The 27,314-nt window shown below is 33.9% G+C and overlaps 1 protein-coding gene across 2 annotated transcripts in view; it reads right to left on the bottom strand.

The window, feature by feature from the left end:
- Nucleotides 1-27,314, bottom strand: part of LRRK2 (leucine rich repeat kinase 2) — a 136,234-nt gene that overhangs the window by 56,396 nt on the left and 52,524 nt on the right. For both annotated transcript variants that reach the window (XM_049625291.1, XM_049625292.1), the window contains 11 exons: nt 24,076-24,264; nt 16,831-16,949; nt 16,286-16,355; nt 15,564-15,781; nt 13,055-13,305; nt 12,619-12,767; nt 9,596-9,689; nt 6,838-7,024; nt 5,321-5,502; nt 2,278-2,507; nt 1,776-1,903 (listed from right to left, as the gene is read on the bottom strand). In XM_049625291.1, coding sequence (XP_049481248.1) covers nt 1,776-1,903; nt 2,278-2,507; nt 5,321-5,502; nt 6,838-7,024; nt 9,596-9,689; nt 12,619-12,767; nt 13,055-13,305; nt 15,564-15,781; nt 16,286-16,355; nt 16,831-16,949; nt 24,076-24,264 — 1,817 coding nt within the window. The remainder of the gene's footprint in view (nt 1-1,775; nt 1,904-2,277; nt 2,508-5,320; nt 5,503-6,837; nt 7,025-9,595; nt 9,690-12,618; nt 12,768-13,054; nt 13,306-15,563; nt 15,782-16,285; nt 16,356-16,830; nt 16,950-24,075; nt 24,265-27,314) is intronic.

The raw sequence follows: 27,314 nt of genomic DNA, 5'->3' as shown, positions 1-27,314 counted from the left end.
GAAAAAAATGTAACCTTAACGAAATTTTGAAGTCATTTTTATGCCCCTTCTTATTCCAATTTTTATCATTTTTTTCAGGTGGCCTGTATAAGACTAGTGGTCTGTTTTTCTTTTCTTTTATGCCTTAAAACGGGTTATTCTCTAAGTGTACTTTGGACTTCTAAACAAAATAAGCATTTAATAAACGCAAGACCATATCAAAGTGACATAATATGGTTTATATTTTCTCCTCCTTATCTGTAAAGTCAATCTCCTGAATTCATTTTAAACTCATCCAATTTGTAGTCTACATGAACAAGAAAAAAAGGCACTAAAGTATCACTGCCACTATTCACTTGGGCTAATTCTGACCAATACAAGGAAGTTAAAAAAAATTACCAAAATTACAAATGAGCTTGTATGCGGCCAAAATATCTGCTAAAATGTCCTGACACACCTTTTTAAGGACTTGACTCACAGAAGAGCCCACTGAAGCTTCATTCAAAGAGCATCACTCCTACTTTATTTCAATTCTAAGAACCAGTACTACATCAAGGAATAGCTAAGGAATAGCATGACAGCAAGGGACAAAATGGAAAAATCACAAAAAGAGATTCCAAATATAAGAGCATATTAATAGGGTGCCATTTAAAAGTGTAAAATCTGAAGGACTTCCTACTAAATCGCCAATGAGGGCATAGCTAATGATTCATGGATTGCTTTTGTTTAGTGTAGTTTATTTTAAATTAGGGAGGTTTGTCCTTCATTTAAGAAATAAAGTGATTGGGGTGCCTGGGTGGCTCAGTTGGTTAAGCATCCAGCTTTGGGTCACGTCATGATCTCACGGCTTGTGAGTTTGAGCCATGCATTGGGCTCTGTGCTGATCACTCAGAGCCTGGAGCCTGCTTTGGATGCTGTGTCTCCCTCTCTCTCTGCCCCTCCCTCACTTTCTCTCTCTCTGTCTCTCTCTCTCTCTCTCTCAGAAATAAACATTAAAAAATTTTTAAAAAGGAAATAAAATGATCAAAAACATTATATATATATATACACATTATATGTGTATATATATATATATATATCCATTATATGTGTGTATATATATATATAATGTATATATTTTCAATTTTTATAGCTTAAAAGGGTTTTAAGTATCTTTAACATTCATCAATATGGAACACACTATTTTCATGTCACAGCTTAATTACACTAAAAAGTCCCCAACTCAAAATTTTAGTGCTTCCGAGTTTTAAATTTTTTTAATGTTTATTTACTTATTTTGAGAGAGAGGAGACAGAGAGTATGAGCAGAGGAGGGGCAGAGAGAGAATCCCAAGCATTGAGCTGAAATCAAGAGTCAGATGCTTAACCAACAGAGACAGCCAGGTGCCCCCAAATTTCAGTGCTTCCAACTTCATTTTTAAAAAGTGAGGAGATGGGGCGCCTGGGTGGCTCAGTCGGTTGGGCGGCCGACTTCGGCTCAGGTCATGATCTCGCGGTCCGTGAATTCGAGCCCCGCATCAGGCTCTGTGCTGACAGCTCAGAGCCTGGAGCCTGTTTCAGATTCTGTGTCTCCCTCTCGCTGACCCTCCCCTGTTCATGCTCTGTCTCTCTCTGTCTCAAAAATAAATAAAACATTAAAAAAAAAAAATTAAAAAAAAAAAAAGTGAGGAGACTGTTTGAAGCAACTGTTTGTCCAAAATAAATTACCTTACACATACAAAAATAAATGTTATTTTCTATTTTCAAACGATTAAAATAAATGTTATTTTCTATTTTCAAACGATTAGAACAGACCACCTTTATATTGAAGAGCCAAGGCTTCATGGCATCGACTTCAGCCTGACCTTTGCTGAGGTCATAGACAGCCAGGTAGAGGGCCCGCTGGGTCATGAAGTGAGGATGAGTGCTGTAGAATTCCTCACGACCTAAATAAAGATTGGAGCCATTGTTTTAGGTGATAATATCACTATTTATCATACAAAGAGAGAGAGAGGAAAACAGCCAACAGACCATGTTTAGAAGACTATACTGGGTTTTTACTAGGGATTGACAAGTTTCAGCATATATGTCAGCTACCAAATCAAGTATTTAAGCTTTAGCTGGCTCCTATTGGTTCCTAACATGTCCCTCCATGGAATTCACCCTGGTGGCAAAGGTTAAAATTAGAAGTAAATGGCTTTGGAATAATTCTGTAGGATCCACCAGGTCTCGTTGCAGTACTGGAACAAAATCTCGGCTTTTAAATCCCTGTCCTAAGTAAAAGATAAATGTGAATAAAATATTCTAGTGAAAGAAATACCTGCAAAATCCCACACATTTAGAATGAGGTCTTTCTTCCCTTTGCCTCTTATTTGGATAGGCCAGTCCTTCACATCTATACCAACTGTGGCGCTTTGCACCCCAGGATCTGATTTCTTGCTTTTCGTTAGTTGCTGCAGTAAGGTGGTTTTACCACTCCCAGTATTTCCCACAATCATAAGTTTCATTCGGTTATAGGGCACAGCCTTTTTTAACCGCTGCTGAAGAAACCTGGTATTTGAAAGACAAAAGTAAAATAATAAGCTGCTTAACACTGTTACTTAAGATATAGGTGAATTCTTAGGTGTTGAAATTTTTAAAATACCAGACTGTTCTAAAATATAGTGCCAAACAGTGCTTAGCTCATGGACCTAATAAGGGCACATGTCTTTCAACACACTGTTAGTGCATATATTTTGTGAGCGATGTTAATGTAGTTGATAATGACTGGTAGCATTATCAAAAAAATGACCTGTTACACTATCACCAGAAATAATCAAAATATGTTTGCAACAGTAATTAGAATGCTAATAATTATGAAGTAATTAGCATTGGGTGTATATATATGTACATATATATGTGTATACATATATATATATATGAATTTCTTTAAATAACACAGATAAAACCCTAAAAATTACAAGGTATAAAATTTTACAAAGCCCCTATGACAGAGAATGAAGATAGAGTATATATGCATACTGTTATACTAAACTTTGATAGTGAGGTCTCACTGGATATATTATATGTGCCTGTGTGTGTGTGTGTGTGTGTGTGTGTATGTATATATACTATATATTGTATATATAATGTATACATTCATATATATCATAGATACATATATATAGTACAAATGGAAACTGAGAACATACTGGTTATGTTATAAATTAATACATGTAAACTATTATACTATCAGCAGATAATATGTTGCTTTTTCTAACAATCTTAATGAAAAAAATAATTGAAACTAATTCGAAGTGGTGTAGGTAGCTAAGCAAACCACCTTTAAATTAATACTAGATTTTAAATGTTCTTAAAAATATGTTGGATATAGAAAGTCATATTTTTAACTATGTTGAAATGTTGCCACAGTTTAAAATTAAAGGAGCAAAACTGAGACACCTGGGTGGCTCAGTCGGTTGAGTGTCCGACCTAGTCTCAGGTCATGATCTCATGGTCCATGAATTCGAGCCCCATGTGGGGCTCTGTGCTGACAGTTCAAAGCCTGGAGCCTGCTTCGGATACTGTGTCTCCCTCTCTCTCTGCCCCTCCCCTGCTCGTGCTCTCTCTCTGTCTCTCAAAAATGAATAAACATTAAGAACTAAAATTAAAGGAGCAAAATAAGTCATATGTCAATTTTAGGGAATATTGACTGATCCATTAGATCCAGAATCTAATAGGATTCTGACCAACATTCTCAAGGATCTGAACAAAAGCCATCATTACTTTTCATGATTTAATTCGATGCTTGAGAAAATACAACCTGACAGATCAGATATTGTGCCTGTTATTATTGAAATCATTTTCTCACATACAACTTACGCTGTTTTGTTTTTGTTTTTTAATTTTTTTAGTGTTTATATATTTTTGACAGAAAGAGACAGAGCATGAGTGGGGGAGAGGCAGAGAGAGAGGGAGACACAGAATCTGAAACAGGCTCCAGGCTCTGAGCTGACAGCACAGAGCCCGATGTGGGGCTCGAACTCACCGACTGCGAGATCATGACCTGAGCCAAAGTCGGACGTTCAACCGACTGAGCCACCGAAGCGCCCCTCTGTTTTTATTATCAATAAGCAAGAATATCCATGGCCCAAATGTCTAGTAAGAAGTCAGCACACTTTGAAAAAGTCATCCTTCAAAAAAGGAAATGATGCCTACAATTTCTAAAGTACTCCAGTCTCCTCTACTCAAAATGTTAAACACATTTACAAGTAGATATAGTGGCTACATCATACAGCATAATACCCTAAAAAGTAGTTCTGCTAAATGTTTACCAAGAATTGAACCCATTTTAATTTGAACATCTATCCAGTTTCAGGAGAGAAAATCATGGGAAACAATCAGGTAGAATAAAAGGTAGTCATGTTTAGTTTAGCTAGTGACAAAGCCTTACTTTGCAAATTAAATCAAGTCTAGGGGAACAGAAAACCAAATCTTTCCTCATAAAAAGATAAAAAGTTAAATGTAATTTAAGAAAATTTAAGCATAAGAGAATTAAGTAAGTATGTAGTTCACTGGTAATTCAACAGTGATCAATTATATGCCAGGCTTTATGTTAGGTGACAAGAATCACACTATGAGTGAATGCAGCCATGGTCCCTGCCCTGCTGGATATTATAGTCAAGTCATGGATACAGAGAGGTGACAAATGAGCTGAAGCCTGCAAGATAAATATAGATAGGAGTAATTTGATGGAAATGGGATTAAATAACTTTACAAGTAGGCAATAGTAAGACTGACACACTGAAGTGGTGACAGAGAGTAAGATACAGTCCATTAGCAAAGATATTTGAAGTTCATAATGTGTGAAGACCACAAGCAGTGATGTCTGGAGAGCTTTGGTGGTTTCAAAAATGACCAGGGTTAGTAGGTTATTCACCCTCAGGCAAAATTGAAGTTAGTAATTTTATATCATTTAAGTATCTATAATGCTTTAAGATACAACAGACACATGGTAACAATTCACTATATGAAATGCAGCTTGAGAAGTCATTATACTTTGCACTATTTCTTTAGAACATATATTTGTAACTAGAGACCAAATAGCCATAATTTCCTTTTAGAGTCCATTTCTAATGAAAAGCATGGATAAGAAGAGAAAGCCATTCTCTCCACATCAGCTTGGCTAGGAGAAAATGAAAAGCTCTTCAGTGGCACCAAATGAACCCATTTATTAAATAAAAGGCAAATGACACATAGCATATTCCCATGAAACAGTACTATGTATTATTTCCTAAATCATAACTATTATATCCATCAAAGTCACAGACTAAAAAACATCTGAAGCAAACTTAATTTTAAAAATGGAAATAAAATTATCTAACCTTATGATGTCTTTGGCTTTACATCCTATATGTTTAAAATCAAAATTAAGACGTAGTTCATCCAAAGGAAGATCCCATATTTTGCTTAATTTCCCCATTTCATTAGGAAAGGATCTCAGTTCCAGATTGTAACTGACATCAAAGGAGGTCAGGTTTTCAAGACAGCCAATCTCAGGAGGAATCTTAATGAGATAAAAAAAAAAAAAAAAAAAAGGGCAAATCTGTTGGTAGGAAGGAAGAAATGTGTGTTGCCAAGAAACAAGGTGCTTACTAGGAAATGAGAAAGGCTCAGAGAGCCTATCTGCAACTTGAATAATCTCTCAGCAGAATCTGTCATAGTTGTCAATACAAATATATGCAAGTATAAATGACTTACCCAAAACAATATATATCACTTATTTATAATCTTTAAAAACCCATTCTCCCTTGGTAAACATCTCCTCCTCACAACACTGAAAGTAAAGAAGTTTTTTGTATTTATCTAAATCCAGTCATCTGTGACTTCAGTCTGTTCCTTTACACTATGTTCTTCAGTAAAACTATAAAGATCTAGTTGTAAACTTACATACAACATAATGTTCTAAAAATATAACTAAATGTTTACACTTTAGGTAGTATCCTGGTAGGAGGTCTTTTTATTTTTTCCTCTTCCAAATTGTTAAGCAGTGTGCATTACTTTTACAACAGAAAACAATGATTTGCTGACAAAATTAAAAAAAAAAAAAAACAAGTAGCAAAAAATATTCACAGTTTCTTTTTAATTTTTTTTAATGTTTATTTTTGAGAGAGAGACAGAGTGTGAGCAGGAGAGGGGCAGAGAGAGAGGGAGACACAGAATCTGAAGCAAGCTCCAGGCTGTGAGCTTTCAGCATAGAGCCCGATGCAGGGTTTGAACTCATGAACCGTGAGATAATGACATGGACTGAAGTCGAACACTTGACTGAGCCACCCAGGTGCCCCCACAGTTTTTCTGAACTTAATTCTTTTTGGCTTTCATACACAAAAAAACTTGAAGTTGGCAAAAATATATTTTTTTTCTCGGATGAATGGAAAAATCAGTTTTAGATTTACAACAGAGGCAATGGAGTGAAGCAAAGAAGGCTGACCCACTGGGGTAAAGGGCAGCATGATGGAGGCACGCACAAGTTTAAGAAAATAGGAAAGTCAGCTGAAAAACACATACTGCGTATGGCTCAGCAACAACTTGGGAAATATAGAGTATCTGTGAGTCTGTGATGAGATCAGAGATTTAGTGAAAAATAAAACACTTAGAGCATTACACATATTCATAATTAAATATATATGTCCATATAATTCTTCAAAACTAGAACACAAAGTGATTTTTAAGAAAGTTAACCTACGCTAATATGCCCATTTACTTCATGGTAGGATTGGATGTTATTCAAAGATAAGAAATATCAAACAGATTTCAAAATGGCCAATCCGTGATGTTTTCAAATCACAAAAGCACATTATTAAATCGGCAATCATTTTAAACAAATAGGATGACCTCTTACCTCTTTCAGTTTATTATGAGCAAGATGCAGTTTCTCTACTCTTGACCATACATGTGCTTTTTCGCTCAAGTCCAAGACGCTGATCTGATTAAAACTGAACAAGAGTTCCCTTAAGTTCAAAGATTTCCAGTGTGCAGGACTCGGTAGATATTGAATATCATTGCTGCTCATATCTAAGGACCGTAAGCTAGAACAATACAATGTCAAGATAAAAGCCAAATGAGTGCTTCCACAACACGTGAGATAATATCACAAGCAATTTTCACCAGAGAAACAACTTTAAAACTAACATTATTTATATTTAAGTATGCATGTGTTCTTGTGTGTTCATGGAGACGTATATGGGCTAGAAAAAAGTATGTCTTACTAGGAACAACATTTAAATGAATAAGGAACATTAAAAACAAAACTGAAGCATAATTTCCTTACTTCAGAACCATGAAAATGTCAATCTTAGAATGAAAGAGCAAGTGTTTACCAATGTTTATGATGCATGAGAAATCATAATTAACAAAGGCAAAAATGGTCATTTCTATACAAGATTTATAAATATGCCTTCTACACAAGGGTTACAAATATGTAGCTCCCCGCTTCTCTTTTCAATTTCCCTCGTTACTGGGAGGATTCTTCAGAGGTTATGTCCTGGAGCTAATTAATAACATGCAGGGGCATAACCTTTTAACAGCTTGTCTCAGTATGATAAATATCTCAACACTGAACATGATGTCTTGCATGTGGTAGGCCCAATGCAAATTGGTTGCTTTCATGCAGGAATACACTCCCCAAAGTTTGCAGGAAACGACAGAAAAACACATGTCACATATAAGCGTACATGTGTAGGAAGAATACACAGTCAGTGATGGTGATATATTTGACCATGTAAAGGTTGCCTGGACTTTTGCAGTTATATACTGACCCCTTTCATGCAGCATATCTGAACCATGATGAATTGGTTCTACCTAAGCTCATGTAGTCGTACAGCCTTCTACACCAAGATTCAGGTCTACATGTTTTTGCTCTCATTTTACAATGATCCTGGATTCTGCCCTTAACTATCTCATAAAGATGTGTGAAAATAAGAAAATTAATTGGACTGTTTTAGAGAAAAGATGTGAATATCTAACAAACCATACAACTTAGATAAAGCCAAGAATCACCAGACTGTTCAAAAGCAATCCTTTTTAGCCTCAATGGGAACTTAAGCTGGCAAATGCATATTCTTTTGTTTCACAGAAAATTGTTTTAAAGAAATATATACAAAATGCTAGAAATGTATATCTGGAGATGTTGTCTAAAAGTATAGAGCAATTAAGGACCGAATAATATTTTTAGTTATTTGGGAAGAAACCTTTATGGTAAGGTATCTACTAATTAATTTTCATAAATATTTGACTTTCAAACACATTTTCAGGAACATATTATGGTTTTTTTATTTTTATTTTTTAATGTTTATTTATTTTTGAGAGAGAGAGAGAGAGAGACAGAGCATGAGTGGTGGAGGGGCAGAGAGAGAGGGAGACACAGATCTGAAACAGGCTCCAGGTTCTGAGCTGTCAGCACAGAGCTTGACGTGGGGCTCGAACTCACAAACCATGAGATCATGACCAGAGCCAAAGTCAGACGCTCAACTGGTTGAGCCACCCAGGCACCCCAGGAACATATTATGTTTAAAATATAAGACCACCTGTATTCTAGAGGTGCCTGTATACATGAGTTAAGACTAGAAGGTTGAGCCACCAGAGTTTAAGAATTGTGACTTTAGGCAAGTTACTTCATCTCTTTAATAAAATCATATTCTCATTATAAAGTGGAGATAATAACAGCACCTATTTCCAGTTTTATTAGGACAATTAAAGGCAGCATCCACCATTGAGCACTTAAAACAGTGTCTAACACATTCTAAAGCCAGATTGAAATTAATTATTATATGTCTGACATCTTCTATGGCTAGATTATAACTAAGCATTATTTGCCTATATACATATATATATATGTATATATGTATATATATACATATATATATATATTTGCACATATACACTTATGGATTTGGTTTATAATATATACAACACAGTTATAATGGTATTTAAGATAACATAGGAAGCTTTCATTTTTTTAATGAAACTAACTAGAAACATCCCCAAATACCTAGAGCTATATAAATTGTCCTAATCCTCACCAAAAATGTCTTCACCAAACATTTCCTTGCCTCCACAGTCTGGATGAGATCCTCCCCGAGGTACCCTTGTATAACCCTCAACTTTTCCTCACAGCATGTAGCTTAGTTATTGAATGCCTGTCTTTTGAACCTAATTACTTATTCCCTGAGGACAGAGACTGGGTTTGCTTTGCTCATTAGTGAGGGAACCACTCTTTCTCCAGTTTTTACTCAAACATAAGTATAATTTCAAAGTTAATAATATCTTAGTAGCATATCAACCTCTGAGAGCAAGCAAAATTTTAAAGTTAAAATGATAGCCACTATAACCTCAATTGTTTGTAATGGTGCAAACATTAATTAAGATTAAATTGTTTCAAAACAATAGCACCCTAATATAAAAGTTAAAGAAAACACAAATAGCAACTTGGGTGTTTTGCCTAGTAAAAAACAAACATTCATAGATTTAAGAACATTAAACTGAATAGCTTTAGAAATCAATTATGAATTATAAATCAATTGATATGCCTAAATCAAAACCATGTTTCTGAGGGCTTTGTTCTAGCTCATGTGGTTTTAAAATTAAAATAGCAAACTTACTGTGGAAGATTTAAAATTGCTTCAGGAACACATGTAAATCTGTTTTGGGACAATTTTAGGCTTGTCAGAGAAGAAGGCAAAAAAGGCACAGCAGCTAAAAGAAAATAAAAGTGAGATAAGGGACATTTTAATCATTTTAACTAGATTCCCATTAGATTTGACAGTAAGAACAGCTACCAAGGACCTGTCACTTAATTCAATTTCCATTTTCATGCTGACTTTTAAAATAAGGTAATATCCTTACTCCTAACACTGAACATTAAAATAATACACCATCCTTCTAAGAATATTTTCATCTGAAATCTAAACAATTATCTGAACACAAATCTATGCCCAACATCTGTACAGAGTAAAAATTATTAGAATATTCATTCCAAATTATGTGATATTATTATGTGTACATAAATTGTAAATTAATTCATATTACTCCTAAGTAAATATAACAAAACACTTTGAAAACTAATACACAATACAACGTAAAGATAAAAATTCTTTACAGTACCACCTAATAAAGAGTGTTCTATGCAACAACAGTGGATGTTACTTAATAAAAGTATTCTTTGATCATATGATCTTAAGAGACTGGGGAAACATTTAAGTAAAATAAGGTGAAATATCTCAGCGTTCTCAATATTCTCATATATTTTATGAACTTCCAAAAAGGAAATACAGTATGAAGTATAATAAATAAAACTCTGTGGACACAATTTTGGAAACTGAGCAAATCATTCAGCCTATTTTTTATCTGTAAAATAGTGCAGCTATACCAGATGAACTCTGAGATTCTTCAGATATCTAAAGCTCTATGGTTCTATGAAAGTGGCTTGAGAAACTACTTGTTAGCATTTTCAATGGGTTATACTTTCTCTAGCAAAATCTTCAAGAGTCAAAGTGTTCCAAAACACTGCTCAAAGCTGTTTTCCTGAGAGGCTGAAAAGGAACATGCTGTTATTTTTTACCTATATCTGAAAAGTATTTGTGGCAAAATAAATGATTCTCCTCTTAAGAATTAAGAGGTTCAGATGCTGTATGGAAAAGACACTCATAAAGTCAAAGGACTGAAACTATATTTCACGTGGGATTATTTGTAATGGTTAGTGGTTCTGCTCAGATATCACCTTCCTAGGGCATCTTTCCAAATGAAAGACCCTAAAACTACACAGTTGTTGTAGTGCAAAGCAAACAGATTTTTGAACTTGGCTGTATTCAAGTTTCCACTACAACTAGTTAATTCATTCTACACCTCTATGTCACACAAAAATCTCAGTCGATCAGAGATCATACCTATCCTATCTTATAGGATTTTTATGAGATTCAGCTGAGATGACGTATGAATCAAGCCTCAGGTTTCTTGGGATGCTCTTCTTTCCAGATCCAACTTAAGTGTCAGAGACACAGAAACCTTTCCCTGTCTCCACAGTCTGGATATGAGCCTCTATCCCCCACCGAGGTACCCCAGTAGCATCCTCAACTTTTCCTCACAACACTTAGCTTAGTTACTGAATGCCTGTCTTCTGAACCTAACTACTTATTCCCTAAGGACAGAGACTGGGTTTTCTTTGCTCATTAGAGAGGGAACCACTCTATCCCCCATTTTCAGGTCCATAGTAGGAAAATGGTCAATATTCAAGAGGCCTAGAGGAAGGGAGAAAGGAAGAAAATATTATACAAATTTACATAGCTTTTATCATTACTAGCTTCTGAAAGTTCCAACAAAATAAAATATTTTAGGATATGTCAAATTGTATTCTGCTTTTAAGCAGTATTAAAAAGTAGTTTACAGAGTCAGTCAGTATACATGGATGGGAAGGTGCACGTGGGCTCCTTTTATCTTCTTGAGGAAGATAAAATATGGGGAGTCCCCATATATTTCCATAAAAGTATTTTGTCCCGTAATACTAGAATGCTCAGATAGACCACAAATAAACATAATTCCCTGCTATCTCACATGCTAAGAGAAAATGGAGTATTCCCCAACTTTTAATAAAAGTGATGATCATATTCTGTATTACTAGAATATCTTGTAGTATCAGAGCAAGTGCTCAATGAATACACATTAACCTTACTAATTTGAAAACTGTTAACTGATTAATTTTATTTCTAAAAGAAATAATAACAGTTAACTATATTTATAATCCAAAAAATTGAGTAAACCTCAGTTGGGCACTCAGTATTCTGGCTTCAACCAGTTCATGCAGCCATATGCATTTTTAGTTTTCCAGACTAAAATGAACCACAGTATAAAGGACTATCTGGGAGTCCAAGGAAATGTCATTTTAGTCTATGACAGCAATCTGCTGTAATTTTTTAAATTGAAAATTTTTTCAGTATTAAAAATTTTTATGTTTTAGAATTTAAAAATAAACTAGTTTTTAGGGTAGCTTCAGGTGTACAGAAGAATTGAGCAGAAACTACAAAGAGTTCCCTTAAAGCCCTTCTCTCTTCACCATCCTCCCCCTCCCCACACACACACATTTTTATTCTTATGACTAATAACTTGCATAGCTTGGTGTATTTGTTATAATTGGTAAGCCAATATTAATACATTATTATTAACTAAAATTCATCATTTACAATAAAGTTCACTCTTCATGTTGTATGTCCTCTAGGACAAATGTATGATGACACGTACCCACTTTACAGCGTCACACAGAATAGTTTCACTGTCCTAAAAATCCCACTCACCTCCTCATTCCTCTCTCCCTCCCTCCAAACTCCTGACCATCACTGGTTATTTTACTGTCCCCACAGTTCTGTCTTATCCAAAATGTCATATAGTTGGAATCATATAGCATGTAGCCTCTTCGGATTGGCTTCTTTCATGTAGCAATATGCGTTTAAGTTTCTTCCATGTTTTCATGGCTTGAAAACTCATTTTTTTAATCACTGACCTGTTAACTTTATATCTGAAATTCCCCCATTACATTTAAATTGAAATGCCACCTTTATATCCCCACCTGAAATGTCCATGTATGATTCATCCTCTAATACTGGTTAAAAGGAGATTCCCACAGGATACTTACCAAGATAATTCATTCTGGCACTGAAACTCTCCACTTTAGGACACGCCTCAAGGAAATCTTCTGATAGGAATGTAATGTGGTTTTTACTAAGGTTTAAAATTTTCAGTTCCTTCAGGCTTAAGTGGGAACATATTCCTGATATTTTATTTCTAGTTATAAGAAACAAAATGAGGATTAAATTGCATAAATTCATATGCTTTGAAGAAAAAAATCAAAACAATTTGCCTTCAAAGAATAGCATCAAAGCAGACTGATTTTTAAATTAGTTGTAAAAATTTAAGTCAACTGATAGAAGCTATAATATTAATTCCCTCAGTCTCTTCTCATATTATGGTTTAAAACCCATTACTATAGAAATAATGCCAGCCTATTTTGTCATTCTTATGAAACTTCAATGTAAGCCAACCCTTTTGTACTTAATGAGCCCCTTTCTTACCCTTCTAAAATGAGCTGTTCCAATTTCTCTACCACATCACCAAGGTTCTCAGGAAAAGAAGACAGCTGATTATATGACAAGTTAAACTGCTTCAAGGTTGGGCACTTCACTGCAGGATCCAAAACTACTGAGGGGTTGATGTCATTTCGAGAGATATCAAGGTTGGCAATACAATTCATTTTCAACAAGTAAGAGGGAAATGATGTAAATTTATTACTGTGCAAGTCCAAATGTGTCAAACACTTCAGGGTCTGGAAAGACAACATTTTAAAATTCTCTAACCATCTGAAAACCATCTGAAAAACTTCAAATTAGCTAATATTTCTGCCTTCCATACCGCTGGTAACTAGAACCATTAAGAATTTTCCAAAAACCTGAAAACACAATCCACAAGAGAACCTCAGTGTAATGACTAATCCAACCATCCCTGCTATTAAATAGGTAAAAACCAGGAAAACATAACAGGTAACTGCCAAAAGCAATTCACAAAAACAGGGTTAAGAGCTTATTTCAGTTTTGTTTTGTTTTTGTAAATTATTCCCACAAAGAGTGAAATGGAAGCAGAATAAGGCTCAACAAATATTTGAATTAATTAATTAATAAACAGTACAACATAATCCTGGGAATACATTTTTAAATACTAGCTTTTAGAAACTGTTATACATTTTAATATAAATATGACTTAACCAAAAAAGTAGTCATTGTATACAGGTTTCATTTTAGGACTTACTCTTTTTTATAAAACTTTTTGTTTCAAATCTCTATTTTCCATTTTTAAAAACTTTCTAATTTTACCATGACAATAAGAAACTTTAGATTTATATGTCAATGTCTTAAATCTTTGGTATGGATTGTCGTCAAAGGGCTACAATATAAAAAATAATCTCTTCTCTCTGCTCTTCGTTATATACCAATATATTTATCCTCACAGAAATCTAGAGTTTGACATGATTATAAAGCTTATATTAATGGATCTTTGCCCCAGAAGTTGTTTGAAAATTATCTGTCACTGTTTCAGATCCTACCAGATTATATTCAAAAAAATGTATTTTTACATTATTCATTCCCAAATTTTAACCAGGAAATTTTTTGGCATAGACACCTACAAGCGGTGATTTTAAAAACTGCCATTATTGATGTCAATTTAAAATTTCCTTAAGAGATTCTGAGCTGGTCTGGTCTTTAAATACCCTGATGTTTTTCAACCTGTCATGCTCTTTTCAAATCCTCTTTTTTTTTTTTTAGCTAAGCTATATTCTAGTCCTATTTTACTTACTCTGTAACTAATACTTATTGAAGGTGTACCAAGTGTCAGTCACTAATTCCTTCATGAATTAATTCAATAATCATCTATTAAGGCTCTACTGTATGTAAGACATTATGAGGCACTGAGAACAGACATGAACAAGCCTGAAACAGTTCCTGTTCTCAGGAAGTTGACAATTTAGTGAAGAGAATATACAAAACTTATAAGTGAATGAGCAGTGGGGGAAAAACGTGGATGCCATGGAAATGTAAATCGGGTGTGTAGCCAACCTGGTCTGGATGGATGAAGAGGAGAAGAAAAGAAAAGGGTAAGGACCCTTGTGACTTGGTGGATTTAGACTGGCGAAGAGGGGGAGAAGGAGAGAGTGAACACATTTCAGACATGGGTTGCAAGAAGACTGTCCTCCCTTTCTCCAAATACACACACTTTAAAGGAAAAACACCACTTAAACATACTTAAAAAATGCAACGTTAATGTTGCTTTAAAAAGTCTCAAAATTATCGTAAGCTTTATAGGTGAGAAAAGGGAAGGAAAAATAGTTTTTTCATCAAACTTTGCAGTTCAGTCTAAGAATTCAGTTTAATAATTTAAATATTTTATTAAGATTATTTTAATTCATCAGTGTATCTTTGGCTCTTGTCTATAGTACATAAAAATGATGAACAAAGTCAATATTCAGAGGACTGTTCTATTGGCAGATCATTTAATACTTCAATTTTTGAAAACAGGAACTTTGAGCAAAAAGAATCAACTTTTAAGTCTCATATAATTTTAAAACTCGATAAATGCCTTACGGATAGTTTAGCTGAGACTCTGTATTTCTGCAGGTAAGGAAATGAAAGCTTAGAGCAGCCAAAGTTACACTTATTGTTAAACAGCTGGTAGCTAAGCCAGAGCCAGAGCCAGTGCCACTAAACCAGGTGTAACAGTCTATCTACTTTAAACATTTTAAGTTGTCTTCTAGAAGTAAATAACTGAATGTATAGCCTTGATACATCCTACCATGTACACATGTATCATCAGGACAGAACCTAGCATTCCTTTTCATCAGGTCCCCATCCTCAAAGATGTTCTTGAACACCACACAGACTGATACTAATGTGACAACTACAAGAAAGGGGGAATTACTATCCAATGAAGCAGAAGCAGATCCTTCTTTGTAAAGATTTAACCATGCAAATTAGATCAAACTGCAAAAACTCTTCAAATATCCTGAGAGTTATAAGGATAAATTAAATTTACTTCACACAGTTGTTGTGGAAAGTTCGTGAGTCCATTCTGGTGAAGCTCCAGCTTTTCAAGATGCTCCAAATGACCACTTATACAGCACTTCTGGCTTAGGGCATCAATGTCTCTTAGTTCATTTGCTGAAAGGTCTAATGATGTAATATATTCTCTCTCAGAAGCCAGGGAAGAAATGCTGTCTGAATGCCTCATATGGGATTGAAGTTTTGATGACCCTTTTGTCAAAAACAAACAAACAATGGAAACATAAGCAAGTAATTTAAGTTCACTTGGTAAATATGTACTGATCACCCACTACTGTCAGGATCCCTTCAAGGCACTGGGGATTCAGTAGAAAACAAACTACAGAGCTTACATTCCAGTGGCAGAGGTGGACAATAAATAATACATATTTAATCAAATGGTATAAGTAGTGTAAAAAAAAAACAATAGACCTGCAGAAAGAGATGAAGAGTTGCATTGGTGACGGTACTATTTACATTTCAGGAAAGTAGTAGAAAGGATAAGTCAGTCAGTCCTACATAGCATCGTAAAAGGTAAAGTTTTAAATCTATAACTGTATTTCATTTTTCTACAGTGTGTGATATCATTAGGTACACAGAATTTGAAGGTTATGGACGATGAAATTAACACCCAAAAAATTGAACAGAAGAAATTTTAAAAAGTACTGTATTCTCCTCAAAATATCTATTTATTTACGATTATTGTCAAATACTTACTGAGTGAGTCATCTGAAGACAATATTTTTCTTTTTCGCCTCAGTAAATCTTCATGATCGAAAATGGGTCCCTATTAAACAAATAGACATTTATAATAAAATCACTATCATTTCTTGCAGCGAAGAGAACAGTTTCCTATCTGGTTTCCTTAAGGATCACTGTAAGACTTCCAGCAAAAGAACTCAGAGGACCAAGCCACACCATAAGACAGAGAGACCTAGCCTGGGCTCCATAGATACGGAGCTCTGAAAAAACAAAAAAAAAGATAAATCATTTTGAAGTGTACTTAGTACACATATGGTCCCAAAAGCTCAAGAAATGTACATTTAAAATGGTTTATACGTATATGTATATGTATATGTATATGTATATGTATATGTATATGTGTGTGTGTGTGTATATATATATATATATTCTGTATATAAAGTTTTCAAATATTAGGGAATTGCTGTACCAGTAGCTCCTAGCTTTGACACATAATTTCAGTTATCAAGAGAATACCAATAACAAAACACACAACATAATCACAATTAATCATAACTTACCAATGAATTGGAATGTCTCTGCAAATTTGGTGAGCAACGCTGTAAGGCACGATCTCGGTAAAATTCTCCCACACTAATTGAATTGGATTTTCTTTTCACAAGAAATGAGCCTTCACTTCCTATTTTTAAATGATAAAATAAAGGCAAATAAGAAATGTTGACTCAATCATAAGATGCTAGTATCATAGTGCAATCATAAAAGATAACACATATATTCATTGATGGAAATTTCCCAATTCCCACTGTAACAGTTTTACAATAGAAATAATAAACTATGTTGGCTTTTCATTTTCAAAATTCAGCTACATTTCTCTTCATCCATAAATATTTACTGAATGGCTATCTTAGACCAGATACTGAGTAAGTGCAGAATAAAGATAAGCAGGAAAAACAATCCATGCCTCATCTGAGTTCATAGTACAGTAGGAAAAGCCAACTAAAAAAATAGTTACATGCTATAATAAATACATGTATGTACAGGAAGCAAAGAAAGTTTACACAAAAATCTGATCAATGTTATTCTTCTTGGTTTCTTTGAATTGCTTTTAGCGAATTTTCAAATTTTATTTAAATATTGGAATCACACTAAATTATTTAACATTCAGCAATCCTGACAACATCTCTGTTTAAATTTCATATTATATGGTTTCATTTATCAAATGACGTTAAAGTAAAATAATGAGTTTAGTTGTCAATATTCTGCTGAGATAGAGGAGAGGAGCACTACTTCTCTTTTAAAAAATTTTATTTAAGGACACCTGGGTGACTCAGTCGGTTAAGTGTCTGACTTCAGCTCAGGTCATGATCTCACTGTGGGTTTGAGCCCCACATCTGGCTCTGTGCTGATAGCTCAGAGCTTAGAGCCTGCCTCAGAGTCTGTCTCCCTCTCTCTCTGTCCCTCCCCCACTCACACGCTCTCTCTCTCTCTCTCTCTCTCTCTCTCAAAAATAAATACACATTAAAAAGATGTTTTTAATGTAATGTGTATTTATTTATTTTGAGAGAGGCAGAAAGATCGCAAGCGGGAGAAGGGCAGAAAGAGAGGAAGAATCCCAAACAGGCTCTGCGCTGTCAGCACAAAGTCTAACATGAGGCTCAAACTCATGAAACTGTGAGATCATGACCTGAGCCGAAATCAAGAGTCAGGCGCCCAACCAACTGAGCCACCCAGGCACCCTGAGAAGAACTACTTTTAAAATTATGGATTTTCAGGACTCCTGGATTGCTCAGTTGGCTGAGTGACTCTTGATTTCTGCTCAGGTCATGATCTCATGGTTGTAAATTGAGGCCCGCAGTGGTCTCCACACTGAACATGGAGACTGCTTGAGATTCACTCTCTCTCTCTCTCTCTCTCTCTCTCTCTTTCCTCTTCCCCTCCCCTGCTAGCACTCTCTCTCTCAAAAAAAAAAAAAAATTACTCATTTTCAACAAAATAAGAATCAATAAATATATTTTTTTTTAATTTTTTTTTCAATGTTTTTTATTTATTTTTGGGACAGAGAGAGACAGAGCATGAACGGGGGAGGGGCAGAGAGAGAGGGAGACACAGAATCGGAAACAGGCTCCAGGCTCTGAGCCATCAGCCCAGAGCCCGACGCGGGGCTCGAACTCACGGACCGCGAGATCGTGACCTGGCTGAAGTCGGAGGCTTAACCGACTGCGCCACCCAGGCGCCCCTCAATAAATATATTTTTAAGGACAAAAATATATTACTGAAAAATTATGAGATCATAAATCCTAGCACTCTATCTTATAAGCATAAATAATGAATTTTAAGTTTCAAAACAAATTATAAAATCTACATATCCACAAATCAATTTTGTAATATTTATATAAATCTTAAAATTGAAACAGATACTTCCTACTTGGTTCACTATTAAAATTTAATTTACCCTATAATTTTAATTATTTCATGCTTAAGGAACTTAATAAAATAGACTCCAAAGTTAATTACATTTTTGTATCTTATAATTATTACATTTTCATAATTATCCCACTTTATGTTTGTGAAAGTTCTATGAGCATATTGTTTATAGAAGCAACAAAGGCATTTTATAATTATTTTTATGTCAGCAATTCTAACATTTTTCTTTATTTAAAAATACATAATGAGAATTCTTCTTTCAGGCATGATGGAGTAACAGACAGCAAACCTGACAACTCTCCCCACAGACAACTAGAAACCTGGAAGAAATATTTTGAACAACTGATTTCAAACACTAGGCAACCAACAAAAGGTTCAGGCTGGTGTAGTGCTTGAAAGAAGGGAAACAAATTATATAAGCCTTACGCTCACCCTGGCTTTCTGCCTGAAGACCATTAAGGGCCACAGGCACAGGGAGAAGGAATTGAAACAAAGCCCAATGGTTTTCCTGAGATGAAGAGGTGGAGATCAATGCTCATGGAGACTAACTAAGCTGGGAGTTCTGGGCAGAGTCTTGAAAAAAGAGCTTCAGTAATTGGCACAGGGGTTTCCAGCAGATCTGCACTATAAGAAATGTAAACAGGAGTTCTTCAAGAGGAAAAAAAGGATACTAGATGGATCAATATGGAGGGTTTAAGTCACCAAAAAATTACAATCCTTAATTTTTGTGCATTCAATAACAAAGCTACATAACACAGAAAGCATAAACAGATGGAATTAAAAGAAGAATTAACAAATCCATGGTTATAATTTCAACATTTATTCATCAAATACAATAGAGAGAACAATTAGTAAATATATAGAAGACCTAAAAAATACTACCAACTTGACCTAATTGACCCCACAATAGCGGAATACACATTCTTTTAAGTGACACATAGAACATTCACCAACACAGACCAGACAGTAGTCCAAAAATCAAGTCTCAATAAATTAAAAAGACTATAAATCATTAGATTCTCTGACCACAACAAAGTTATACATGATATCAATAACAAGGGGATATTGGAAAAGTTTCCAAATATATGGAAAACAAACAACACTCTCCTAAATAATCCATGACTCCAAAAAAATAACAAAGAAAATAAGAAAATTTTCAACACTGAATATAAACAGAACATACAAAAATTGTCGGATGCAGCTAACGTGGTCCCCAAAAGAATTTGTATTGGTCTTAAATGTTTATACTAGAAAATAACAAAAAGGTCTAAAATTCAGTGTTCTAAGCATCCACATTAAGAATCTATAAAAAGAAGAGCCAAATCAAATGAAAATAAGTAAAATAAAAGAAACAAAGATTAAAGCAGAAATCAGTAAAAAAGAAAATGGACAAATGACAGAGAAGAATCAATGAAACAAAATGCGGATTCTTTGAAAACATCAATCAAATTAATAAACTTGAGCCAATGAACATACAAAGGGAAAGACACAAATTACCAATGTCAAGATTTAAAGCATTTTGAGGTCTAGTAGAAATTATGTTCTGTTGATTGGGGGTGGGGGCTGGTCTGTGTGATTGCAAAGGTGTACTGCAACAGCCTTTTTATCTGGGAGCCCCTGTGTCATTCAAATATCTAACTCTGAGTTGTACAAAGTGTCACATTATACTATCTGTACATTGTGCTTTCTAGGCAGATCTATATTGTGTATTTTTCGGAAATTTTTATTTAATTTCTTGGAGATCACTGTGAATGGATCAAGAAATCCAGAATAGCCTTTTTTTTTTTTAATATCCATTTAAAATCTGCTCATTTAAGTGGGACCATTAGCTTGTCACCAAGCAGGACTCTTTTAAAACAAATTTAAAACTACTTGTGGCCTATATATGTTTAATCCTGATTGAAGAGGAAGCTTCTAACTCAACACAGTAACCAGTTGTAAAACCCAGACCTTTATCAACACCAGGTAAAGAATTTCAGGACTCATATACAGATAGACAATAAAGTCAAGCAATTTGAAAAGCAGTGTTTCATTATGAAAGAGCTCTCAAATTCCTTTTAAAGCTAATCTAATAAAAAAGATGTATAAATGTTCTTGAAAAAAAGAATGAAAGATCAGGTATCTCTTACAAAGGTTAACAGGACAGTAGGAGAATTATTATGAATGACATTAAATACAAGTTTGGCAACTTATGTAAAATGGACAAATTACTTGAAAGTTGCAAATTACAAAAACTGAAGCAAGAAGTAATAGAAAATCAAAATAACCATAAAGCTATTAAACTTATTAAATTTATGATAAAAATAGCCCCCCCCCAAATAAATTTCCAAACCTACATAGCTTTACGGGTGAAGCCTATCAAACATTTAAGAAGGAAATAATACCTCTCTTATACAAAATTTTAAAGACAATGGTGGAGTTGGAAACACTTCCCAACTCATTTAAAAGAGGCTAGCATTACTCTCATAATTACAAGAAAACGTAAAACTACAGACCAATACTCCTCACAGATGCAAAATGCTTTAACAAAATTTTAGACAATCAAATCCAATAATATATAAAAAAGGATAATGTATCATACCAGGTGAGATTTACCCCACAAATGCAAGTTTAGTTTAACATTAGAAAGCCAATCAACATAACTAGCCATATTAATAGAATAAAGGGGGAAAATATGCCCATTTCAACAGATGCAAAAAAGCATTTTCCAAAACCCATTAGTAATAAAAAGGCTCAGCAAACAATTAGTTGAAAGGAAATTCCTCTACTTGATGAAGGCTATCTATGAAAAAAAACTATAGATAATATCATACTTAATGATGAGAGACTGAATGCTTTCCCCCTAAATTTGGAAACCAGGAAACAATGCCTACTCTGAACACTTCTATTCAACATAGTACTAGAAGTCCTAGTCAATGCAATAAGACAAGAAAAACAAAAAAGACATATAGATTAGAAAGGAAGAGGTCTGTCTTTATTAGCAATTGGCCTTATTGTGAACATAGAAAACTGTGGAGTCAACAACAAGCTGTTAAACAACAAGTTTAAACACACGTTAAACAAGTAAGTCCACAAAATACAATATTAATATACAAAGAAATCAACTGTATTTCTCTATGCCATCAGTGAACTATTGGAAATTGGAATTCAAATACAATACTATTTACAATACCATCAGAAAATATACAATAAAAAAAATTGGTTAGAGAAACTTAAAATAATAAATGAAAATATATACATTTATATGTCAAAAGACTCATATTATTAAGATATCAATTCTCCTAGATTTATTATAGATTTATCTGAAGAAATTATTCATATGTTAATTCTATATTATGTAATATTAATAGTATATAATTAATAGGGTAATTCTACATTAAATGTATGTATTTAATTCTAATAAAAACTCCAGCACAAAATTAATTTGTTGACTCAAAATGTATATGGATATGCAACAAACCTAGAATAGTGAGAGCAATTTTGGAAAAAACAAACAAACAAAAAACACCAGAGGATTTACACTATCTGATTTCAAGACCTACCATTAAGCTAAAGTAATCAAGGCAGTATGGCATCAGCCTAAGGATGAAGACATAAATTAATCCCACAGAATAAAGAATGCAGAAATAGAACTATGCTTACATGGTCAATTAAGTTGGACAAACATGCCATTAATTCAATGAAGAAATATAGTATTTTCACAAAATGATGTTTAAAAACTGGATATCCATATGTAAAAAAAAGTACCGTCAATCCTTCAGTGACATACATGAAAATTACTTAAAATGGACTATAGACTAAATGTAAAAGCTAAGGTTTTAACACTTCTATGAGGAAACACGGGAAAAATAGTCACAGATTTGACTATTTTTAAGAAAGAATATTTAAGAAATATTTCTTAAAAGGAATAAAAAACACAAACCATAAAAGAAAAAACTCAAAACCTGTACTTTATCTAAATTTAAAATCTATGCTCTTTAAAAAATAACATTAATAAAATGAAAGACAAACTATGACAGGGAGAAAATATTTGCAATTTATATATTGTCAAAGGAATTCTACCTAAAATATGAAGAACTCTTTATGACACAAAGAACTCTTATAATACAATAGTAAGACAACAACCCAACTAAAAGTCAGCAAAAGTTCTGAAAAGATACTTTGCAAAAACAAATGTGAATTGTCAATAAAAACATGAAAATATTCTCAATATCTATAGTCATCAGGAAATGAAAATTAAGCCCAAATGAGTTAGGACTACACCTTCACTAGAACAGCTAAAATTAAAGTGCCTGATGATATCAAGCAGTATAGTGTGACAAAGATGTACAGCAACTAGAGAATTCATATTGCTGAAGGAAGTGTACATGGTGTAACTACTTTGGAAAACAACCAGACATAAAAGAGAACATACTGTATCATCCTATTCATATAAAACTTAAGAAAATACTAATTTAATCTATAGTGACAAAAAGATCAGTAGTTGCAGGGACCAAGGATTGGGGGATTTGTGAAAAGGCATAAAAGGAACTTTTATAGATGATAGAAATGTTGCATAATCTAATAGTGGTGATGATTGCACGGATGTACAAATTTTTCAAAACCCATGAAAACACACACTTAAAATGGGTGCATTTTATTTCATATTAATTATATATAAATAAAATTGGTTTTAAAAAATACTTGGGCCAAAAAAGAAAATACGTGGACCAGAGATTTTGAGATTTGGGGAGAACTCTTACTGTTTGCCCTCTCAAATACCTTTATGGGTCACCCAAAGTTTTCAATCATACTGTTAATAAAAAAGCACTACACCCCATTTTTACCAAATTGCATAATGTTAAATATGTCCACCCTAGTTACTGTCATTAAATATATTGCCATGTCAATTATTTTAAGTTATTTCAGGGGAATTATTAAAATATTAAAATTACTTTATTTCCTCTAAAGGTAAAAAAATTTTAATGAAGCATTTCCTACTTGGCAAGCACTCTCCCAGACATTTTACATACATTTTTTCTAATGCTAGAAGATTTGCAACACTATCTTCAATAAGGGTGAGGAGCATACAAACCCACAAAAGGATCTTGTCAATGATGGAACATGGAATCCAATTCTAGTCTGATTCAGTGTTTTCACTACATTAGTCACAATTAACTGATCATGGTTAATATTCTAATACTTTGGAAGTGCAGATACATTTTCTTGACAGTCATTGCCTTAACTGGAATTAGTGAGCATTAACTATTTCCAATGATGAACACATGTTTCCTCAAGTTTTACAAATGAATTAAATCAGATTTTTGTCTCAGTTTCTATCGTTCAACACCAGTGCATAAATGTTTTAAAACACAAAGGGAATATATCTTTGGGATACATACCTTCACTATCCAGGTCGTCGCTTTGACCAAACACACTGTCCACACAAGAGTCTGGAATGAAGGTCCATTCATCAAATTTATCAAGAACTTCTTCAGGAAAATTCCCATCGCTGCCTGAGGCTGCTCCTTCTTCCACAACACTTTTCATCTGATATCTGAGCACCATTCTTGCTAGGGTGGATCCTACATCTACAATAAAAAGATACACCAGCAAGTTACAAATCAACAAACATAAACACAAATCATACCAAAGTTCTTTCAAGAGAAATTTTTATTCTTCTTTCCAAAGTCACTTTGTAACCATGATATTGCATAAAAAGCAGGCAGTGAATTTAAATTTTTTAGAAATCATAAAAATTTACTCAAAGCTTTGGTGGAAGTGACAAAACTGAATATTTATGACACGAACTTGACCCGGAAAAGAGCCCGGGCTTTGAAGCCAGACAGACCTGTGCTCAAATAACAGTAACAGCACTTGCAAGTTACATAAGCTGAGTGTTAGTTTCCTCACTTGGGAAATGGAGATGACAACACAGGATTATGGAAAAGATTAAAGGAAATGGTGCAAATAAAATGTTTATTTAGCACAATGCTTAGAACACAGAAGATGCTCAATAAATGATATACTTTTTTATAAACTTTTTTACTTTTTTATAATCTTTTTACTTTTTTATAAACTTTTTACTTTTACTTTTTTATAAACTTTTTACTTTTTTACAAACTATTTGCTAAGTGATTCATTCTACTGGGAAATTTGGTGAAATTCAAAAGTTAACATCCTATTTTATTACATCTTATATTATGCTTTGTTATGAAATTAGTTGGCAGAACTCTCATTGTGTTATGTACAGCCTGGAAAATCTCTTCAAATATTACTTCCATAGCTCACATGACTGACGTGTATGAGACTCAGTCAAGTAGTACCTGAAAAATGTTTTGAAGCTATAAATTCAAAATGTTCTTTACTCAGACGAACCGCTAATATAATTATGGTCATACCCTCCAATCCATCAAATGACATGATTGTATTTTTTTAATTAGGTGAGACTTATCAAAGGTAAAAAACTTCATGTAGAACAAAGAGAATACAGTGGATAGGAAATCTCCCTTTTTCCCTCTCCAGTGTCCATCAGAAATCAGAGATTTAAGTAAACAGGTTGCTGGCAGGAGACTGAAGTGATAGAACATGGGATCTAATCATATTTCATTAGTTTCCAAAGTCCCCAGAGGAAACCAAGTAATGCATTTCTGGGTTTTTCTTGTGACAGAGTCTTTTCATATTCAAACATTTATGACTACCGTATCTCACCAACATCAGTATACTAAAAACACTGCTCTGTGTTTTTTTATTTTTTTTTTTTTTTACTTAATAATGCACTCTCTATCTGACCATTTGGATTTGTTAGATGTTTTTTTTTTTTCCTCCAATGATTGCAAAGCATTCCACTGCATGAATGTACCATGATTGATTCAAATAGTTCCTTTTGAAGGATACTTAGAATTTTTCCCCTAATCTCTGGCTATTATAAACAATATTTTATTGTGCACCCTTGCACCCCTGCATCATGGATTCCTATCAGTATGTAGCTTGTCAAAAAAGCATGGATGCGCATTTAAAATATTAATGGATATTGCCAGATTGTCCTCAAAAGAGGATAATTTGAATTCATATCAATAATGTGTGAAATGCCTATTTCCACTTATGTTTATCCACACAATTGCCAATTTCTTATTTTTGCCAATATTATGAATATTTAATTAGCCCTACTATGTGCAAAGTACTATTTAGATGCTAAAGTTACAACACTGGAAAAAAATGACATTGACTTCATGATGCATATAATCTACCAAAAGATCATAAAAAGAAAAAATACAATTATATAATGTAATAAATGCTACTACAGGTAAGAAACGAGGTGCTACAGGAATATGGAGGATGATCTTCCACACAGATTTCATATGAGCAGGAATGTTTTCTTCTAAAAAGTGATTTGGGGCTGAAGCAAAAAAAAAAAAAAAAATAGAAATGAAGAGACAGACAAGTGGACAGAAGGTAAGGCAGGAAGGTAGCTAGATTAACACTGGAAGACACATGACACATTTAGACACATTTTATGACACATTTTAGAAACCGAGGGAAGGAGAGCCTGGGTGGCTCAGTCAGTTAAGCATCTGACCCTTGATATCAGCTCAGGTCTTGATCTCAAGGTCATGAGTTCAAGCCTTGTGTTGGGCTCTACACTGGACATGAAGCCTACTTTAAAAAAAAAAAAAAAAAAAAAAAAAGGAGAGAAACTTAGGGAAATTAGCCTGACTGGATCTTCTAGGGCCCACCAGAATGTTGGAAACCTGGAATTTGTAGAGGCACTAATAAGCATGGATGGATACTTTCTTCCAGCAGCATTTTCAGCAACCTTGGTGAAGGGAAGGGAAAAAGCAGACCACTGGACTGAACAGGAATAGGATATTGCCAGGTAAATGCACCAGAAAAATGACAGGAAAGCTAACATGTTGTTAACAAGAGAGTACTTAAGGTGAAGATCACTGTAGGGAAGGAAGCAGGCATGGAAGTTAAGTTAACAGAGGGAAATAGGGAGCTCAAACTTTAAGAACACATTAAGTGTGAGTGACTGACATCTGAAATGACAGAAATCTTAACAGAGGATGATGCTAACTTGTCATTAATATATTTAATATGTACAAAACATATATAAACTCAAAAATTTCAAGAAAATACCTTTTTAGCTGAAATATTGAAAAACTGAAAACTAAATATGTTAATATGAAGATGCAAAGTATATATGAGTGGGGCACCTGGGTGGCTCAGTCAGTTAAACGTCGGACTTCAGCCCAGGTCATGATCTCATGGTTGATGAGTTCGAGCCCCACGTCAAGCTCTGTGCTGACAGCTCAGAGCCTGCAGCCTGCTTCGGATTCTGTGTCTCCTTCTCTCTCTTCCCCTCCCCCACTTGTACTCTGTCTCTCTCTGTCTCTCAAAAATAAATAAATGTAAAAAAAATTTTTTTCAAAGTATATATGTGTATAAGTTTCTGCATATACATTTTAATGCATATGTATATGTAAGCATATAAAAATCTGGTAAGAAAATCTACATTGATAAGGGACAAAATAGTCATTTTCTTTCTTATAGTTTTTATGTGTTTTCCTATTCTTAAAATGAGCATGGATTAGTTTTATAATAAAAAAAATATATGTTTCTTTTTTTTTTTTTTTTTTTT

This window comes from Panthera uncia, chromosome B4, assembly GCF_023721935.1.
Source record: "Panthera uncia isolate 11264 chromosome B4, Puncia_PCG_1.0, whole genome shotgun sequence".
NCBI lineage: Eukaryota > Metazoa > Chordata > Mammalia > Carnivora > Felidae > Panthera > Panthera uncia.
The sequence above is the reverse complement of the archived record's forward strand: the minus strand, read 5'-3'. Positions and strand labels throughout refer to the sequence as shown.